A 19922-nucleotide genomic window follows, 5' to 3' on the forward strand; every position below is an offset into this window, starting at 1 on the left:
TTCAAGAGTCTCCTCCAGCACCATACAGTGGTACCTCGGGTTAAGTACTTAATTCGTTCCGGAGGTCTGTTCTTAACCTGAAACTGTTCTTAACTTGAAGCACCACTTTAGCTAATGGAGCCTCCTGCTGCTGCCGCGCCGCCGGAGCAGAATTTCTGTTCTCATCCTGAAGCAAAGTTCTTAACCCGAGGTACTACTTCTGGGTTAGCGGAGTCTGTAACCTGAAGCGTCTGTAACCTGAAGCATATGTAACCTGAGGTACCACTGTAATTCAAAAGCATCAATTCTCCAGCTCTCACTTCCATACATGTATGGAAGTGAATTATGTAGGCTTCCATTAAAATACAAACCAAACCTATTTTCTTCTGTACCTCTAGTTGTACCTGGGCTTACTTTTATTATCTGAAAACTCATCTGCTTTCTGTGCAAGCCTTTGGACAGTTGCTTCAGGCCTCACCACACTGCCAACAATGCCATTGGACTTCACCCTTGGACAGAACCACAGAGCAGGTGGCAACAGCTGCCTTGACCAGGCATAGGCAAACTCAGCCCTCCAGATGTTTTGGGACTACAACTCCCATCATCCCTAGCTAACAGGACCAGTGGTCAGGGATGATGGGAATTGTCGTCTTAAAACATCTGGAGGGCTGAGTTTGCCTATGCCTGGCCTTGACAGCCCTCAAAACCCTGTTTCAGCTTGCTCCTCCACAAAAGCTTTAAATGAACAATAGGAGACAGTATAATGCCAGCAAGAAGAACATACTGTATTTCAATATCAATGGAAGGCCAAGTCCAGGTTTTTATCTGGGGGCATTGTGCAATCCAAACCTCCTTTGAGTCTCCCTCTCTCCACAAGGAAAAGCATCAAAATCTTCAAAAATTACATGGAAATTTACACGCATTCTGATTTTATTTTATTGCTCTTTCAGATCTAATAATAATTAAATACCCTTTAGTACAGCATTACTAGTATAGCATTTGAAATCGCCTTTTTTGATCCATTTCACCCTGTCAGAGGCTTCCTAAAACATTTTATTGGACGACTCCTCAGCTCATTAAACAAGCTCTGCAAAGTCTAAACCTCCAGATTACATAAAAAAAATCCCTGGAAGATTTTAGCTTCTCTGCTTGAGTTATGTAAAGCCCCCAAAAAAGAAATAAAAAGAGAGAGGCATATTTGATTATTAACATTAACTCAGACTTCCTTTCTAAATAGCTGCATTAAAGTATTTTATGCTGCATCTTAATTACAATTCACTTTCCAAAATCAGGTTACATAGTTCATCGTCTCTGAGTGGAAGTAGAGAGACGGCAGCTGTGTTTGTTTATTAGAGTGTGAGAGAAGATTCACTGTTCAGCCATAACTCCTGGAGGTATAAAGAATGTTAATTCATCTGTTAACCAGTAAGGTCTCAACTGATGCTAATACCAAACATGCACTTTTAAATTTCAGACCAATAATCCCCTAACAAACTGTGGGTATCAGAATGCAGAGTCTCTTTGTTTATTTTGCCTTCTGTCTCACTAAAATGGCCGGAGGCAAGGGAGGGCAAGCCTCCTGCTGCTTCATGTTTTTCTCAAGAAGGGTAATTTCTGGGCATGGGGGGGGGGGCAGTTTTGTACAAGCTGCATCCATGAAAAATCCCTCTTCCTCCCAACCCTGAAAGGTATATGAATTCCGCTCTCTCTCTTGATCTTCACCATGCCATGGCCATGTTCAGATCTCAGAGGCTGCATTCTGTGCTTTCAGAACTGAGCTGCTCACTTGGTGCATGGGGGCACCACGATCCACAGCATCCCCTCTGCATCCGCTCAACTTTGATGTTGAGCTGGAACAGAAGATTAAATGGCATTTCTATAAATCAGGCAGTTGAAGCCACCTTGCTCCTTTGCAGGGAGCATCCATCTTTCCTGGATAAAAGTGGGATAGGCTAGGAGAGGGAGGCGTACCAGAATCTTCCCAGGAACAGCTCTCAAAAGGCCATGGCTCACTCTACCTGAGTAACTCCTTTCCCAGCAGCTCAATAAATCTATCTTGTGTGCTCATTAGTTATTACTACGTAGGTCAAATTCTATAGAGATCACAGTGTCTTATTTTCCCCTTTTGTTTTAGAACATTAAGTCTCTCTCTCTCTCTCTCTCTCTCTCTCTCTCTCTCTCTCTCTGTGTGTGTGTACACCTATTAAAACAAGTCATGTTGATATTCATCTCCCCCAACATTCATTCATACATTCATTCATTCATTTAACTTAACTTGTATTCTGCCCTTCATTGGAAGATCTCAGGGCAGTTCACAACATAAGCATACAAGATAAAAACACAAAAAAGACATAATAAATGCAGGAACAAAAACAAAACAAAACATTGCTCCCCACCCCCTATTCTTCATCTTTCTTCTTTGGCGATCACTCATAGCTGAGTAAGATTGTCTTCCATAAACACGGTTTTAACAATGAGTCCGTAAGTGACTGTGGAGGCCAATTCTGGACCCACACATCCTTCCACAGTGGGGACATAGGTTTCCGGGTGGGAGCTGATTACAGTGTGTATTTGCAAAATGTGCCCTCCTCTTAGCACATTTCTCCCTTGTGTTCTGAGTTCGAGTGTCTTCAAAGTCCATGACACCTTTGGCAAAGGCTGTTCTCCAACTGGAGCGCTCGCAGGCCAGAGTTTCCCAGTTGTCCATATTTATACTACATTTTTTAGATTTGCCTTGAGACAGTCTTTAAATCTCTTTTGTTGACCACCAGCATTACGCTTTCCATTTTTAAGTTTGGAGTATAGTAGTTGCTTTGGAAGACGATAATCAGGCATCTGCACAACATGACCAGTCCAACGAAGTTGATGTTGAAGAATTCAACTCCATCTCATCCACTCCAATATTCCAGAGCTCTGGCAGTGGAAGCTGTGGTGGGGGATTAGGATATTCCTTTACAGAAACATCCCAATTCCCTCTCAGTGGCCAAACTCTCCTTTCAGACCCAGCACCACCTTGCTGTGCCCACACCTGGCACCTTCACCTTTACGTCCCCACACAGCACTTGCCTTCAAACGTGAACTGAATCCGCTTTCTTCTCCATAGCTAACTATCCAAAGCCAGTCACGTTATTTCGGCACCTGAAAGAAAACCCTACCAGTACTCTCTCCACCAACCACAATGGCGGCAAAAGTACAAGCGCCATAAATTAGATAACAGATTGCTGCCCTTTCATGGCATCCCAGCTGCCAGAGGGGACAGGCTCAGCAGCCGCACCAATTCTTCTTGCTTAACTGCTCTAAGCATTTATGTATTCACCCTGAGGTTTTCTACATCAACCTCTATTTTGCATTTGTGGAGTGCAGGCAGGGGGAGCTTTACTACAGATACGCAGAGGGATTCCCAACTGTGAGCAGCTCCAGTCAATGTTTTCTGGCGCACAATAGCCTCTGGCCTAACAGGTCCTCCACTCGCGCAGCTGCCAAGGAGCTGAAATGTCGTCTACTTTACAGTCTGTGCAATGTGAGCAAATCACCTCCTGCACTGCTGGCAAAGGCAAAAATTGAATCTTGGACTCCTCAGCTCACATGATAGCAGCTGTTTCATACATGCATGATTTCCTCACATTTTATCCCCCCCCCCCAGCTCCTCTTCCAGGAAGACTGCACACAACTTTACATTCTAAATCATGTTGTGGTCATTGTATGTGTTTGGAGTGAAATGGGGAGACAGACCGGGATATATTCCTCCTTTTCTGTGCATGTCTCACCTTAAAAGCTCACAAAATAATTTTGAGTGCAGCAGCACCAGCCCCAACATTTTTGCACCTGAGGCAAACCACAAAAGGACTTCCCCCTCCCTGCTAGGGAAGAAGGGGTGAGGGAAGATCTACCTCAGGAACAAGCAGGGAAGAAGGATCTGCATTGGGATCTGCTGTCCTAGTGGCTCCTGCCACCTGAGGCAGTCGCCTCAGCTAGCCTCATGGGTGGACTGGCCCTGCAGGAGAGACACTTTCCGGAATGTTCTAGGCAGCACCCACAAAATTGTTGAGCTTTTTGAGGGACTGTTTTTGAATCTGTTTCCGCTGCTTTTTCCATTGCATTGGCAATGCAGCAAAATTCTCCCCTGACGCCATTTTTACACCCAAAAACCAAGAAATGTCAGGAATTTTCCTGATATATGACAAGCCTACTCCTGGCCAAAAAGAGGCAGCTGGTGGGAAGGCAAAAGAAGTTTTAATCTTAGCTGTAACATTAGAAAGCATGGCAGGAGAGTTCCAGAAATCCGAGCATAGAACAAAGGATGCACAAAGCATTTATGCAATTGTAGTAAACATACAAATGCATGATCTTTCTTGGCTAGGAATGAGCTTAAATCACACATTCTTCTACCTGGCTACAGAGCAGTGACTTCTTGACCCTCCCTTATCTCAATCTCAGACCAGGCCAGCAAAACTGGCCTTGCTGTTGCAGCTGTGGAAACATCTTGCAGTTGTTGTTGTAGGAATGTGTTTAAGCAGACTCAGCACTCAGCAGGCTGAGGTGAATGTGAAGTGCAAACTTCAGCATTATGGCACCTCTGAGTTATGGCTCTGAGTTATAGCTTTCAGGTATAATCAGAAATATGTACTCTGTCCACAGAGTGTGTGAGAGATGTGAGCATACAGATGTACCATGTTGCGCCTGTGGGTTCTGGCATCTACCTAAGTCATGGCTTCCACCTGGGTTCCAAATCATTGTGCACCACAGGTTAGGGCTGCCCACTTCCAATCTGAGCATCTATGTTTTTTAAAATGTGCATAACAGGTGGAAATTCAACAGGTGAAGTGGTTCCCATCACCTTGTGGATCAGGAATTGGTTCAGTAGCAGGAAGCAGAGAGTTGGACTAAATGGACAGTTCTGTAAACAGAAGGATTTGGAAAGTGGAGCCCCCCACATGGATCTTTTCAGCTTCTTCATAAATGCTCTAGGAGTTAGGGGTGAGCAAGGAGGTGGCCAAGTTTGCTGAATTATTCCCTGAAACAAAAGAGATTGTGGAGAGCTCCTAAAGGCCCTCTTCAAACTGGATGAATGGGCGATAAAAAATGGCAAATGCCATTCAGTGTAAACAAATGTAAAGGGATACATGTTGAGGCAAAAAAATAAAAAATCTTAATTTTACATATGTCATGGACTCTGAACTAACCGTGACTGATTAGTTGTTATTTTTATTCTCTTCCTCTGTACAGCTGTGTTCACACCACACATTTAAAGCATATTCCTTATCCCTGGGCGAAAAAATCCTGGGAACTATGGTTTGTTAAGGGTGTTGGAGATTGTAGAATTTGAGGGGGAAACTAGAAAACTTGGAAGCGGGGATGTGCTTTTAATGTTGGATGTGGAAATGACATGAGTGCATGAGGCAAGCCTGTTCAGCAAGATTCCCCGGTCCCATCAGCTTTCAGCTGCGGTGAAGGGAACCTGCTTCCGTCTCAAACTTTCCAGAGCAGAGGCCACAGTCTGAGGGTCCCTCCAGACTGTATTCTGCAGGAGGGATTCCATCCATCCATTGCAGACTAGAGCTAAACCATTGTGCCGTTTGCCCACTCATTATGGAGATGTCGTACTGGGGGAGAGAGAGAAAGGGTTAATAGGCTGACCAATAAGAAAGCCCAGGGGCGGAGCCTAACTGAGTTTAAGGCTCAACACAGGGCTTTGGGCGGTTCCCTCGGTTGGTTTCTTGTGGGTGGGAAGCACAGGAGTCAGAGTGAGTTAGAGACAGAGGGGAGACAAGAGAGTGAATCGGATTACAGTGTTTCAAAGCATTTAAAACTTGTTTGTGTTCACAATAAACTGGAATCTTTGTTAATACGTTACAACCTGACTAAGTCTGAATATATTACCGGGGAAACCTGGTTGGTGGTAGTGGAAGAGATAAGCCGTGGTGGTGCAGGGTCAATAGTCGGTGGAACGAGCGAGGCCACAACCATGAAGCTCACAGGGTGACCTTGGGCCAGGCACTGCCTTTCAGCCTCACACAGGGGGGCTGAGGGGATTCATTGAGAAGGGGGGGAACCAGGTACATCGGCCAAAGATCCTTGGAGACTAGGTGGGATATAAATAATAAAATAAAACAATAAAAAACAAACCATGCTCAGACTTTTGAGGTTGGAAAAGTGCTGAGGAAATACTTGAAAACGTGTAGAATGAACGAACAGGAAGACTTATAAATACCTCGCAAGCAAATGGGGTTGAATGCAGGATGAATATTGTATTCATTATTATATAACTGTCCTGCCCCCAAGCAAATCAGAATGAATATTGGATATAATTCCTGCAACACACTCCATGTCGGGCTCCCCTCGCATGGGATCCAGACACCGCAGTTGGTGCAGAATGACGCAGCACAATGGCTGACAGGAGGTCTTGTCAGCATCTAATGCCAGAGCTCAGAGATCTGCACTGGTTGTCCATTTGCTACCGGGTCAAGTTCAAGGCGTTGCTATTATATTCAGACTGACGGGGTGTGGAGTTTGGCACCTTCAGTTGGATAATTTATTCTTCTCCTAGAAATACATTTTGTATCCAAGTGGAGTGATGCAGGATCAAAATTAGCATATTTAGCAGCTCTCTTGTTGGCAAATAAACAGGCGAGCCCACCATCAGGGAATGAAGATCTCACCTACGACAAGCAATTCCCTTGGAAAACAAATATTTTCATACACCTTCCTTTCCTCAGTTCCATTTAGGATTGTGAGCAGCAAGACCAGGGATGTATAGTTCTGTCCTTGCTAGAAAAAGCCCTGTGTCACATCACATGTCACATCACAGAACACAGGGCTTTCTCCGTTTAAAGCACGTGCACATCACTGCTCAGCTGCAGGGCTGATGGGTTGGGGTGGGGGGTCAGCGAAGGTGAGTGTTGCAAGAGTCCCGTCACATCCTAGTGCTGGGCAGGTTAATGGGAAGGAGTCAGCAGCTTACAGGAAAGTGATTTAGCTTGTCCTGGCCAAGAACATAAGGCTGAGGAAGCACGTCCATCTGTGCAGCAGCAGCAGCAGCAAGAGACAACACAGTTATATGGCCAAAAGAGATTGGAAGAAGAAGAAGGACATTTGACTGGAGCAGGCCACTCTGTGCCCAAGGGGAGGTATTCTGCCTTCTGGTCCAGGAGGGATACAGTTAAACTGCTATGCTCAATTGGTCACATTTCAGGATGCAAACAGAGGCCAGCTGTCCTTGGGATGAAGCTATTCCATGAGAGAGAAGCAAGATGCAAGGCACTGCCAAAACATCTGGCCCTCACAGGCCATGGCTAATTTTCCACATTTGTCTAAACATCCAGGAGGGTCAGGGCTTGGCTGATGGAAGGAACACTGGAGCCTGCATTCCCTCTGCTGAGCTGGAAGGGGGTGCACAAATTAAATTTTGATCTGTCCCATAAGAACACTACAGATGGTGGAGTTGGCCCTCATGGACACAGACATCAATCCGAGGAGTACAGGCCGTCCTACAAAACAGGTTGCAGAGCTGGAAGAGACCCAGAACTTGTCGGAAATTTCTCAAGGGGTGACGGCAGAGTAAGTTTGGAAGAGATAAATCAGGAAACGTTTGTGAGAATGCAACTGCAAAGCCACTACAGCGGCTCTGAAGTTGAAACCTGTTTGTAACGTCAGAACTTGGGTCAGAAGTTAACAGATGGAACATGAAGATGATGTCCTGCCCCAAAAAATTACAGAAACAGAAGATCCTGAGGAAAAGGGCAAGTACTTGACCTCAGCTGCAGCTTCCATTGGACAGGAGACTGGATGGGGCAGGCTACCCACCTTGGGGGGCACATCTGAAGATATAATTAAAAAGCAGAAAATTGCTCCCCATTTTGTATTTAGTGGGAGATGCGGCTTTGATTTCCTAGTGCAGGGACCAGGATGCTACGCTCTGCCTCTGGGACCCTGGGAACCTTCCAAGGCATCCATACCAATTCTGTGCATGCTTCCCTGGATGTAAGACTCATGTATTTGGTCTGGATGTATTGCTACACTTTGGCTTAGTGTATCTTCTTCCGTTACACTTTGGCTTAGTGCATCTTCTTCCGTCTCCATTCTCCCCCTACATGGCTGGGAGAAGGAATTCTGCAGCAATTCAGTTTCATTTTCCATGAATTCTGCCTTGTTATGTATGGATTGAGATTTCAAACAAACTCTGGTTAATTTCTAAAGAAGCCTCCCTCAAACCATGGCCTATGAAGCGGACTTATTAAACTAACCAATTTGTTTGAAACCAATACAGTGGTACCTCGGTTTACAAACTTAATCCGTTCTTAAACCGAGGTGTGCTTTCCCTAATGAGGCCTTCTGCTGTCGGTGCCCTTGCACCGTTTGGTTTCTGTTTGTAGACCAAGGTAAAGTTCGCAAACCAGAACTTCCGGTTTTGCGGAGTTCATAAACCAAATTGTTCGTAAACAGGACTGTTCTTAAACTGAGGTACCACTGTACTGCATTCATGGAAAGTGAAATGAAAATGTTACAAAACTCTTTCTTCTGGTCATGTGGGAGGAAATGAGGTGAGGACACCAGCACATAGCATGAAACTCATGTAGTGTTACGTACAAACTAATCTCTCAAGTAACTATGATTTGCTTAGTTTAAAAGACTCTTCCAATCTTCTTCTTGTAATCATGCCAGAAGAGAAAATACAAGTTAAAGGCTAGTTCATGATGTTAAACCATAACTTAGTGTTATGTCTGCATGAGAACAGTGTGTTCAGCTAATTTCACTTCCAATAAAATCTGCAGAGGATTTCAATTTAAGTGCTATTCCTTAAGCTACAGTAATCCAATTCGTCCATGACAGTAAACCATAGTTAATTGCTCCTTCCCACTCATGCTGGGAGAAAACAAACCATGATTTCTGGCTTAGTGTTGCAGTACTTCAACAAACCATAAACCATGCCTTGGAGGGAACAAAACAAACCACGATCCCTGGTTTGGACATAATGCTAAATCAAGGATTGTGAACTCTCTCCTTACAATGTGAGCAGGGAGCAGTTTGTACATAGTAAAGAAGAGCTGTAGCTCATGGAGAGAGAGGCACTGCATACTAAAGGTTCCAGGTTCAATCCTTGGCACTGCTAAGTAGGTCTGGGAGAGACTTCTTCCCAAAATCCTACAGAGCTGTTGCTGAATTAGATGGACCCAGCTTCCCATGTACTGTGACAGTGAGATTTGTAATAAATTTACTTATCAGAGAACTACAGCTCAATCTCTTCTTGATTTGCAGGAGTTCACTCTCTGGAGTGTCCATTCAGCTATATTTCCCCTTTCCATTACAACTGGATTTTTATGAATGTGACACTTCCAAATTGCATTGGAAGGTGCAGTGTGTGCTACGAAGAAAATGTAAGTAGCACCATACGCAGAACCCCTTATCAGTTTAAAAGCAGACATCTTCTACTGACAAACCAGTTCTATTTAATTTCAGCATTTCCCACGAGGACAGAGTTTTAAGTTTTCAAATCTTCATTCAAAATAGTGACACTCCCAGTCTGTTCCATCTCTACCCAAATAATGCACATCTCCCAATAGCCACAGTGAGATTGATTCACAGGGAGATTGATCCAGAGTGGCTGGGGAAACCCAGCCAGATGGGTGGGGTATCAATAATAAAAGTATCATTATTGGTCAGAGCACTGTGCTGATAATGCCAAGGTCGCAGGTTTGATTTCTGCACGAGACAGCTGCATATTGGGCGAGATGATCCTCAGGGTCCCTTCCAACTCTACAATTCTGATATTATTAACCTTCTCCCCCTCCCAGTGATAACTTTCATTCAGCCCCGCACACCCTGCATAGAGCTATGGAGAGAGTCAGAACTTACAGGGTTAAGAAGTTCTGAGTGACGTCTCACATTCAGAGGCAGGTTTAGAACACTGACTGAAGTGGGAGTGTCTGTCTACGCTGACACACAGAGTGAGTCTAGCCAGATCCGGGAGAGGATCGAAGATGAGTGCTCTGTCGCCGGGAGAGCAATGATTTGTTGTTTTTGTACGAGATTAAAGCTCTTTGTAAGATAAGGAAAGACACCGAGCGTCTGACTGATTTACTGCACGCACGGCTATCATCGGCTCTGCTTCTGTCGCTGTGCTAAGCTCTGCTAACTGCAGCTGGGGGCCCGGAGGAAGCAGAGACACGCAGGGAAGCGTGTGGGCTTCAGGGGCAAGCGAAGCTGCCAGTCAATTTCACCAAAAGAGCAAGCGAATTAAAGAATATATATATATTGGTAAAGGCTTCAAACAGAAGTGGAGAGCCATTTTTTTTCCTGCCAAGGGCTGAATTCCATTGGCGGTGATCAGCTGGGAGCTTCTTCCTGGTGGCAAGGCCACCCCCTCTTTCTCAGCTGCCCTTTTCTCTCTCTCTCTAAGGAAATAAAAATTATTACGTGCTGTAGCCCCCAAAGGCGTGAAATCAAGGGGGGAGGCTTTGTGTTCATGTCCTGCTTATGATATGACCTGGCCAGAGGCAGCTGGCCGGCTGCTCTGAGAACATAAGGCTAGACTAGATGCCACCCCTTGTTCCAGGAGCAGCAGTTGAACTTGGGATGGCTGGGGACACCTCCACCTGCCACCACATGCCTCTTCCTGACTGCTCTGGAGGCCCGTGGGTGCAAAAGAGGTTGCAAGAACTTGGTGCGAGCAGAGTGCTAAGGCATTTCCAGGGTGCAGGTAGACAGAGAATCCCTTTTCTTATGTGTTTTGTGCGGTCTGCAGGTCTTCTCCTGTGCTGAGTTTGCTATGGACAGGTTGCGAGTATGTATGTCTGGCTCATGTGCACATTTATACCCGTCTTGTGGCTTCACTGCTTAATTCCTTAAGCACATATAATGCATGTGTTTAAGTAGCATCACAGTTTGTTGCTTGGCTCACTTTTGGAGTTATCTGCTCTGCCATGGATTCAATTATGGTCCTTGGGACTAGCCTTATGTTTAAGGCACACTACCTTTCTTCCATGGGACGCGGGTGGCACTGTGGGTTAAACCACAGAGCCTAGTGCTTGCTGATCAGGAGGTCAGCGGTTCGAATCCCCGCGACGGGGTGAGTTCCCGTTGCTCAGTCCCTGCTCCTGCCAACCTAGCAGTTCGAAAGCACGTCAAAGTGCAAGTAGATAAATAGGTACTGCTCCAGCGGGAAGGTAAACGGCGTTTCCGTGCACTGCTCTGGTTCGCCAGAAGTGGCTTAGTCCTGCTGGCCACATGACCCGGAAGCTGTACGCCGGCTCCCTCGGCCAGTAAAGCGAGATGAGAGCCGCAACCCCAGAGTCGGCCATGACTGGATCTAATGGTCAGGGGTCCCTTTACATTTACCTTTACCTTTCTTCCAAGGAGCTGAATATGGTGTGTATATGCTCAAAACAACTTTGTAAAGTAGGTGAGGCTAGAAGACAGTGACTGGCCCAACATCACTTTCACAGCTGCATGGAGATTTGAACCCTGGTCCCCCAAGACCTAATAGAGCACTCTTAACTGCTACACCTGACTCTCTTTCTGCTTTGTAAAATGTGTTAATTTTTCTAGAAAGACTTCTAAATGCTTAGCTTCTTAACAACATGCATTATTGTCATGTGTGGATTGTTAGGTTGATCTGCTGCTGCTGAGATGAACAGAACATTTAATGGCCTTTCTTTCCTGTGCCCCAAGCAGTCGTTCTGCGAGTGTCTCCTCCTCTGTGCTGCCCTGCCGTGACTATACAGTACCATGTCATGACTTCTTCCAACTGGTAGATCGGGGGCGGGGGGGGGGGGGAGAGTGGATCTCCCAAGCCAGAAGCCTAGCTGCTCTTGGCTTCCAGATGTTCAAGTCCACAGGCTGAAACCCACAGATTCTGGACTTCAAATAAGATATGTAACATTTACATAAATTTGCATGGTTTATTCTCATTTTCCCCATAAGAAAAAGAAGGCACACAAAGGGGAGAGGGAACAAGAATATCAGCTAATGTCAAGGAGGGTTGCAGGACTTTGTTAAAATCTTTAAAAATTAAAAATAAATTACAATACCACCAAATTTGTTACAGAATTTTTAAAAAGCACAATAATCTGACTCTATACAAAGGCAGGGCAAGCTTTCAAGTATGACTGGCATGGCTCTGGCTTCCAAGATACCACTGAGGAACAGAAAGCAAACTCTTGTTTCTTAGTCTAGACTGGGGGAGAAAGCAGGAAGAGGGCTTGGGAGTCTGCATGCCATTCTGGAAGCCAAGGGCCATGTCGATTCTTTGGGGAACGTGAAAATTAGAGCAGTCTTCCCAACATGGTGCCTTCCAGATGTTTTTGGCTGTAATGGTCACCAACCCCAGCTGATGGCAGCTGTAACCCAACAAATCTGGAGGGTACCAGGTTGGCAATGGCTGATATAGTGAGTGCTGGAAGAGCTTAAAGTATTGGTGCAAACAGGGCTTTTTTTCCAGCCGGAACTCAGTTCTGGCCCCTCTCAGGTGGGCACCATCGCCGTTCTAAGAGAACACAGGATGCATGAAAAATAGCACTGGGCACAAGGAATGGTCTTGCCCTACCTCATGGCTCAAAATGTGCAGTTCTAGTTCAGGTGTTCCCAGCTGCTTTAGAGGAGACCCGGATAAGGCTTCAGGGCCAAACTAGCTATTGGAAAAGAACTGGTAGGAAATGAAGAATTTTGACTAATTTGCTAGGTTGCTCCCATGGAAGATAGGGAGGGAGGGAGGGAGGGATGAGTGCACTTCCTCTCATCTTGTATGGACATGCAAGTTTCCACAGCTCATTTTAAGGCACTCGTGGAGTTCTTCCTTGGCACTGCCTGGGCAGGGGAAAAGTTTGTTTGGACAAAACGAGACGCTGGGGCTGACCCAAGCATCATGAGAAGTCAGAAGCAGAGCCAGAGGCAGCTCTTGAGCTGGTCTTGCTCTGGGTTCCAAGTTGCCAGAGCAAAAGGATGTCAAAACTCAGCTGGGAAGAGCTTGCTCCGGCAACATCACTTTCTACCCCCAAAAGGGCAAGAGCCATTTCTAGCTGCAAAACATCAAAGAAATGCACAGACATGGCTGGAAAAGGGTTCCTCGTCCTCATGGGGCTTCAGTCCCACTGCGGACCAAGATTCTGAACCTAGAAACTGAACCATTGGCACACAGACACCCTTTTCTTGCGCCAATAAGGTGAACTGACTGTCCTCCTGCTGGGCACCAAATCCAAAGGCTGCACTCAGTGGCCGGGGCAGAAATCAATGGCAGGGAAGGGAGGAGGAGCCTAAGAAAGGAGGGAGATAATTTCATAACAGCTTTCCAAAGGGAAATCAACATTAACCAACAAAAATCACTGTTTAATATAACCCCATATAAAACTGAAGCAGCAGCAATTTTATTGAAGTACCTAAATTGAAATAAGTTTTAGAACATAATTTAAAACAAAACAAAAAACCAGCAAAAGTAGCAAAATATATGATTTGTTTTTATAGCAACTGATACCTACCAGCCACTAGTAACTTACTACCAAAGTGATATTAACTCTGGTAAACAGCAAATTTTCTTAAAAAAAAGACATGTAAATATATATTTCATATTTATACATTTTGCAGCTATGTACATAAGCTTGTTTAATTAAAAAAAAAGACTCTTCCGAGCACTGGCTTTGTTGGGCTGCAACCTCTCTGTTTCGCGTCAAGTGCTGTGAAGATACCCCAGGCCTTGGGGTTCCTGGTCACTTCCCAAGTTTGGTCCACAAAGCACAAACCAGGGCTGTGCCCTATGCCTGTTTTCCTGGGAGGAAGTCCTGCTGGGCTAGAAGGCTTGGTCCCAGCACAAGCATGCGCAGAAGTGCGCTGCGCCATCCCGACTGGCATCACAGACGCAGCAGGCCCTCCAGCCACAGGTGCTGCTGCCGCCGCCTGGCTGAATTTAAGACTTCCCAGTTGACAGCTGAATCCAGAGTGTCCTTGGGCCACAGGCTTTGCACCTCAGGCTTAGCTGTCAGCTTCTTGAGCTGTGAAGAGGTTTTGTTGCTTGCATTTGGAAGTAGAGAGCAGAAAATGCCCACTCTCTTCAAAGGAATGTTGTTCTCCCCAGAGTCCTTTTCAGAGAAGTGGCAGCAGGTTGCTATTGAAGCCCAGGTGTCTGGCTCTGCCTTTTTGTTTTGTCACTGGCCAAAAGGGGGGCAGGGGACGCAGTTCAACTCAAGTTCATGGGAAATATTCAAGCACAGATTCCCTGTGAGCTCCTCTTCCAGAGGTCCAGGACTTGCAATCATGGCAGCTTTCAGAAGAAGGGGGCGGTGTGGGTTTGGTTATTCAAAATGGAGTCTCTGCAGATCATGACTATGGCAGCTGGAAGGGGGCTGATGGCTGCCCCATGTGGTGCTCCACCACCAGTCCAGCTGGAAGCGAAGTGCGCGCGCGCGCACACACACACACACACACACTCCTCAACACATGCACACAAACACGCTACGCTTGTGTACATGGAGGCTTTGCAAACGTCCCACAGAAGTTGGAGTCTCAGCGCCTTTTGAGTCCTCCATTGGCAAGCTGAGGTGGGTGCTTGGGGAGGCAAGGTTCATCGGGGAGGGGGTCGTGGGAAAACACAGAGTCCTCTCCTGAAGAGCAGGTGGAGCTGCGGGTGTCTGGAAAACTAGGAGAATACTGGTCCAATGGCATGGAAAGGTCCAGGTATTCCTAGAGGGAAGGAAAGAGCCATGAGGGCTTAAGCACTGGCCATCCCAGGGTCTGGAGGCCTCGGAGAGGAGAGGGGAGCCCCAAGAGACAAATGTCAGTAGAAAGAGAAAGGGGCATTAAAGCAACAGTGAATCACTTCACCCCAAATTTTCCCACACCCAGGGAAAATTGGGCCTATCAGAACAAAGGTATCAAAATAGAGTGTGCTCCAGCGACTCTCCCCAAGAAACACTGGAATTAGTTGCAGCACTCAGCAGCAGGAGCCAAAGCCAGACAGAAGACCTGGTTGGCCCCAAAAGCCAGAGTCCCCAGGGCACTCAAAGCATTGAGCTTTGAATCAATGGTTAGTCCAGGAAGCGGCTCCCTGCAACCTTGCAGACAGACAGAATGACACCCAGGAGCGTACAGTCTTTGGAAAAAGATGTATTTTACCTGGTTAGAGGTCATGGCCACAATCCTGTCTAAGTCTTCTACCAGTTGCTTAAATGTGGGTCTCTGGGAGGGAACAGCATGCCAGCAATCTCGCATCATCATGTACCTTTACAGAGAGAATAAGAGAACCGGATGAAAAATGTTTAGCACAGAGTTGCAGGACACGTAACAGAACATGGACAAGCCCATGAAATGCCTCTGTTTCCATGGGAAATAACCCGCATGTGTGTCTGTGTGAAGGGTGTGGGATTTTTTTGCTGGTCTGACAGCCTCCACTACTGGAATGCAATGCCCAACAGCTTTCCACCAGGGTAATGTGGCTTTTGGCTCCAAAAAGATTCCCCATCCTTCCTGCAGACTTCTCTGGGGCACTTGGCTTGCCACCGTTGGAAAGAGGTTGTTCAACGAGATGAACCAACCCAGTCTCAGCACTTTCTCCTGACACCCTTCTCCATCCCACTTGGTGCCCTGCAGATGTTTTGGACTACAAGTTGTGGTGGCGGGGATGGGGGTCCAAAGCACCATCTGGAGGGCACCAGGTTGGCCAAAGCTACCCTGACACTTGCACTTTACTGAACTTGCAAACACTTCATGATCTTCCTGAGATCATAAATCCTTACAACAATCCTACAAAGAATGTTTCAGATGGAAGCTGAGACACAATGACGAATCGCATAAAACCTTGAAACAAAGTCCTCCACCCTCATCTAAGTCCAGGTTTCTGTCCACCACCTCTGACATGTGACAAGTCTTTCCTAGCCTATCATAGACTGTTTATTTCTCTGTTACATCTACGCCTGCCTTTCTTCTGCATGTGGGGTTCACAGGGGGTCTCCAGTGCAGACAACTGAGACCTGCTTAGTTCCACACTTGCGCCTAAAGCAGACCTCTTGGCTCCGGGGGGAGACACAGGCCTGCAAACTGTAAACTTCATTTTCACTGAAAGCACGTGACAGGCTTGTATCCCATCAAGTCCTTGTGTGAGCAGGACTGCTTGTGCAGCGGAAATCCCCCTCCCTCTCTTCCCCATACATTTTTAAACTGCTGTAAATAAATGCACACCACTTGTAAATCAAAGGTTGCTGCTTTTTATAAATAAGAGTCAAATGAACCAATGACTGTTGATGAACATTTTGCAAGGCACTGAAGGCAAGTCTAATTTCTGCTATTAACATGCAGACTAATGCAAAAGGACTGCATATTTAATAGCAATTTAGTATGAAGCAGGGTCTGGATCTTTCAGCTGGGCTGTCTCTGCATGCTAACCAAGGGAACCCCGACACCAGAAGGTGTTTGTTTGAGCCTGCAGCAACACTTGCTCACTACACTTTGTGTAAGCCCCTTCTTAGGTCTGAGCACCACAATCCTCCTCATTGTGTGGCGAAGGAGGGAGGTGGATCTGTTGACAGCAGCCACTGGCCAGGCTGGCTAGAATAAACTGGGAAGGGACTGAGAGTCGCTCAAGACAAAAGACCAAGTTACCCCCCTCCCCCTCCCCCTATTTGGGATATTCTCCTGCTGAGAAAAACAAAAATATAAAGGAAATGAAGTCTTGGTTTATTATCACGCACAGCTTTCAGCAGGGCTGGGAAAATAACGCTGAATTCCTGTCAGTGCTCATAATATGCATCTGCCGGTCAGCGGGGGTTCTGTTCTGCTGTGCCAGGCGGCTGCGCTCGATGGGGCTCTCCAGCCGGCCGGCCCTGCAAGCCGGGCAAGGAAAACCATCTCTGGGAACTCGTGTCATAGGAACAGGCTGACCTTGGGATCAGAATTGCTCAAAGAATTGCTCTTTCCTTTTGCTCCCACGTACCAAGCCTCTCTGTTTCAGGTGCCCTCGCGTGGCAAGTTCAAATATCTGGAGGAAGAGAGACGCCACGGCTGCAGCCCCGAGGCTACGGAAGGGCCTCCAGCAAGAGGCCTGGTGGCATCAACAGCTCTCTTGACTTCTGGGAGGGGAAAGCACGAGCCCGACTTGCTTGGCATTTGGGTCGGAGGAGAAGGGAACCCCCGGCCGTAACGGCCAGGGTCAGAGGCATGGCTTCTGTGAATGCCGATTGCCAGGAATTGCAAGTAGGGAAAACGCCGTGAGAAACAGGGCGCTAGACGAGATGGCCTTTTCCAACATTTTATCTGTTGTGTTTAGGGATCACTTGGATATATGCTGTGTCGATTTGAAATGCCAGTATTGTTGCTGTTGCATTCATTTTAATGAAGCCTTTGATTTAACCCAAGCTGCCCTGGGCACAAGGAGAGGCAGCAAACAAACAAACAAACACTGCTGAAACAGGGATAGCCCCTAACATAACCACTGAAGATTAGATCACATGTAATCTCCTCCAGGATTTCTGTTCACCTGGAAGTTTTTGGGGAAGGGCCATAGCTCATGAGACATCCCAGGGTGGGCTCGGCAACCTGCCCCTCCAGTCTGAAATCCCGGAGAGCCGCTGCCAGTCAGTGTAGACAATCCTGAGCCAGATGGTCTGGTATAGCTCAGTCAGTAGAGCCTGAGACTCTTAATCTCAGGGTCAAGCCCCACATTGGGCAGGAAGATTCCTGCACCGCAGGGGGCTGGACTAGATAACCTTTGGGGTCCTTCCAACTCTATGACTCAGTATAAGGCAACCTCCCATGCTTCCACAGAGACCATAAGGGGCTGATCCTTGACAAAGCAGAATTCTTGCTGAAGCTTTCTGAACAATTTTGCAGGTAGGTATTTTTAGACTCTGGATTTAATGGTCTTACATGGCATTCCTCTTTAAGGGGTAATGGGTATTACTTCATTGGCTTCAAGATATGGCGAACGAGCCCTGGTATGTTTGGAGCACCTCCCGCTCATTCTGCAACAAAGTTCTGTCTGGACAGCACCACTATCAGAGCTGGAACACTTGAGAATCTCTCTGCCCAAAGCAGGAATAGCCTTTGAGCCAGGAAAGGGCTAAGAGCTGTAGAAATGGCAAATAAAATAAAATAAACACTCCACGAAACCCAATGTACAATATATTGGCCTCATGCTGTGCTTTCAACACTTTTAACGAGAACTGAAGACCAGGGCTGGAAGAACGCCATCTGTGTTCCTTGTCTGAGTCCAGCACAATGCCAGCCTGGGAAAGAGCCAGGAGGCGACACTCACAGCTCATTGGTGCAGTTGCTGGGCTTGTCCATTCGGTGACCCTCTTTCAGCAGCTTGAAAAGCTCTTCCACTGGCACTCCTGGGTATGGCGACCCTCCCAGCGTGAAGATCTCCCACAGCAGTACGCCGAAGGACCACCTGGCCAAAGAGCAGAGACACAGTGTGTGGAAATGGGGTCTCCCACCCAACTCACCTGCCCAGTCCTCACGGGGCTCCTCGCAACATCTGTGTGGCAGAGAAGCAGGGCACCCCCTTCTGATGGGACACTTCTTGCACATGCAGCCTGGCTCAGCTCATCCAGCGCTGACATGGGGGAGGGAGGTGTGGGAAGACACCAGGACGTGAGAGTTCCCTTCTGCAAATGGTCTCCAGCTAGCGTTTGGATTTTTGACCAGATGTCAAAGAGAACAACAACTACCAGACTTTTAGAAGACATCTGAAGGCAGCCCTGTTTAGGGAAGCTTTTAATGTTTGATGTATCACAGTATTTTAATATTCTTTTGGAAGCCGCCCAGAGTGGCTGGGGAAGCCCAGCCAGATGGGCGGGGTATAAATAATAATAAATAATAATAATAATAATAATAATAATAATAATAATAATAATAATGATAATTTCCTTTTCTTTAAAGGCATGTATTTTTAAAATGTGTTTTTCCAACCATTCCCCCCCCCAGCTCTCCCCTATGATCACATCTCTCCTCACAGTGCTATTTCTTTCATGGTTTTTATTCTTTAAGTTACAAGGTTTGAATAATGATTGGAGAGCCATGGCCAGACAGTGTAGCCAGTACAGAGCTGGCTCAGAGTAAAGGAACTTCCTACATTCTAAATTGAGCATCGTGTGCACATCAGGAATCACAGCAGTAGCAGTGTAGTTTGGTTATGCTTGCTTGGCTGAGAAAGAAAAACCTGCTGGATAGCTTATCTTAAAATGTTATTCCATAAGCATTTAGGTATGTTTTTTGAACTGGAAAAAACTGGAAAATTCTGAGAAGGGAAAAATCCAAAAGACAACTGTATTGCAATCTGCACATTAGTCCAGGCCAGTCCCTATTGGAATTTGCAAAAAACCAAATTATTCAAGCACCCCTAGCTTGACTGTCAATAGGCCTGCTTCTCCATGAAATGGTCTCATTAAATTTTTTTTAAGACTTCTTGTGGAGGTGAAAAGGTATTGGGCTGACAATAAGGCTGGAATCAGTAGCAGGATTCAAACAAACCTCAGTGCCAGACTGAAAACCCCCTTCCTGCTTATAATAATTAGCATTTCCTTAAGCAAAGATGAACCACATCTGATCTATTTCATCTTTGGGAATAGTATCCAGCACACTGGGCTTAGTTGGAGATGCCAGGAGGCTTAAGGGGGTGTTGCCTGCATACCAAGGTTGTGTGTGAATTGGACCACAAGCAAAGACACACTCCTTGGAGGAGCCATGAGCACAAGGAGCCATTCAGGAGTGGATTGCCAGAGCAGTTGGTGTCTTGCAGCGCAACTGTGAATACTGTGGAACCAAAAGTGTAGCAGTGACATTTAACAGGTTGAAGGCAAAGCAGCCCGGTGCTCTTTCCCCAATCCCTCCACCCTCGAGGTCTGAGCAGATGGCTAGCAGGAGCAGAGGCTTCAGGGCTGGGACAGAGCCCTTGCCTTCCTGGCAGGAGGTCCTTCTTCCAATTCCTGGCACCTCCAGTCTGAGAAAAGATCGCATGGGTC

The 19922-nt window shown here is 46.5% G+C and overlaps 1 protein-coding gene and 1 long non-coding RNA gene across 5 annotated transcripts in view; one reads left to right on the forward strand and one right to left on the reverse strand.

Annotated features, from left to right (window-relative positions):
* LOC310750767 overlaps positions 1-19922 on the forward strand; it is a 150472-nt gene that overhangs the window by 10490 nt on the left and 120060 nt on the right. The gene's annotated exons all lie outside the window — the stretch shown is intronic.
* Positions 11863-19922, reverse strand: part of FGFR1 (fibroblast growth factor receptor 1) — a 106259-nt gene continuing 98199 nt past the window's right edge. For all 4 annotated transcript variants that reach the window (XM_083588516.1, XM_083588518.1, XM_083588515.1 and 1 more), the window contains 3 exons: positions 18212-18349; positions 15079-15184; positions 11863-14646 (listed from right to left, as the gene is read on the reverse strand). In XM_083588516.1, coding sequence (XP_083444642.1) covers positions 14470-14646; positions 15079-15184; positions 18212-18349 — 421 coding nt within the window. In that variant the 3' untranslated portion in view covers positions 11863-14469. The remainder of the gene's footprint in view (positions 14647-15078; positions 15185-18211; positions 18350-19922) is intronic.

This window comes from Podarcis filfolensis, assembly GCF_964270895.1.
Source record: "Podarcis filfolensis genome assembly, chromosome: 15".
Taxonomy (NCBI): Eukaryota; Metazoa; Chordata; class Lepidosauria; order Squamata; family Lacertidae; genus Podarcis; species Podarcis filfolensis.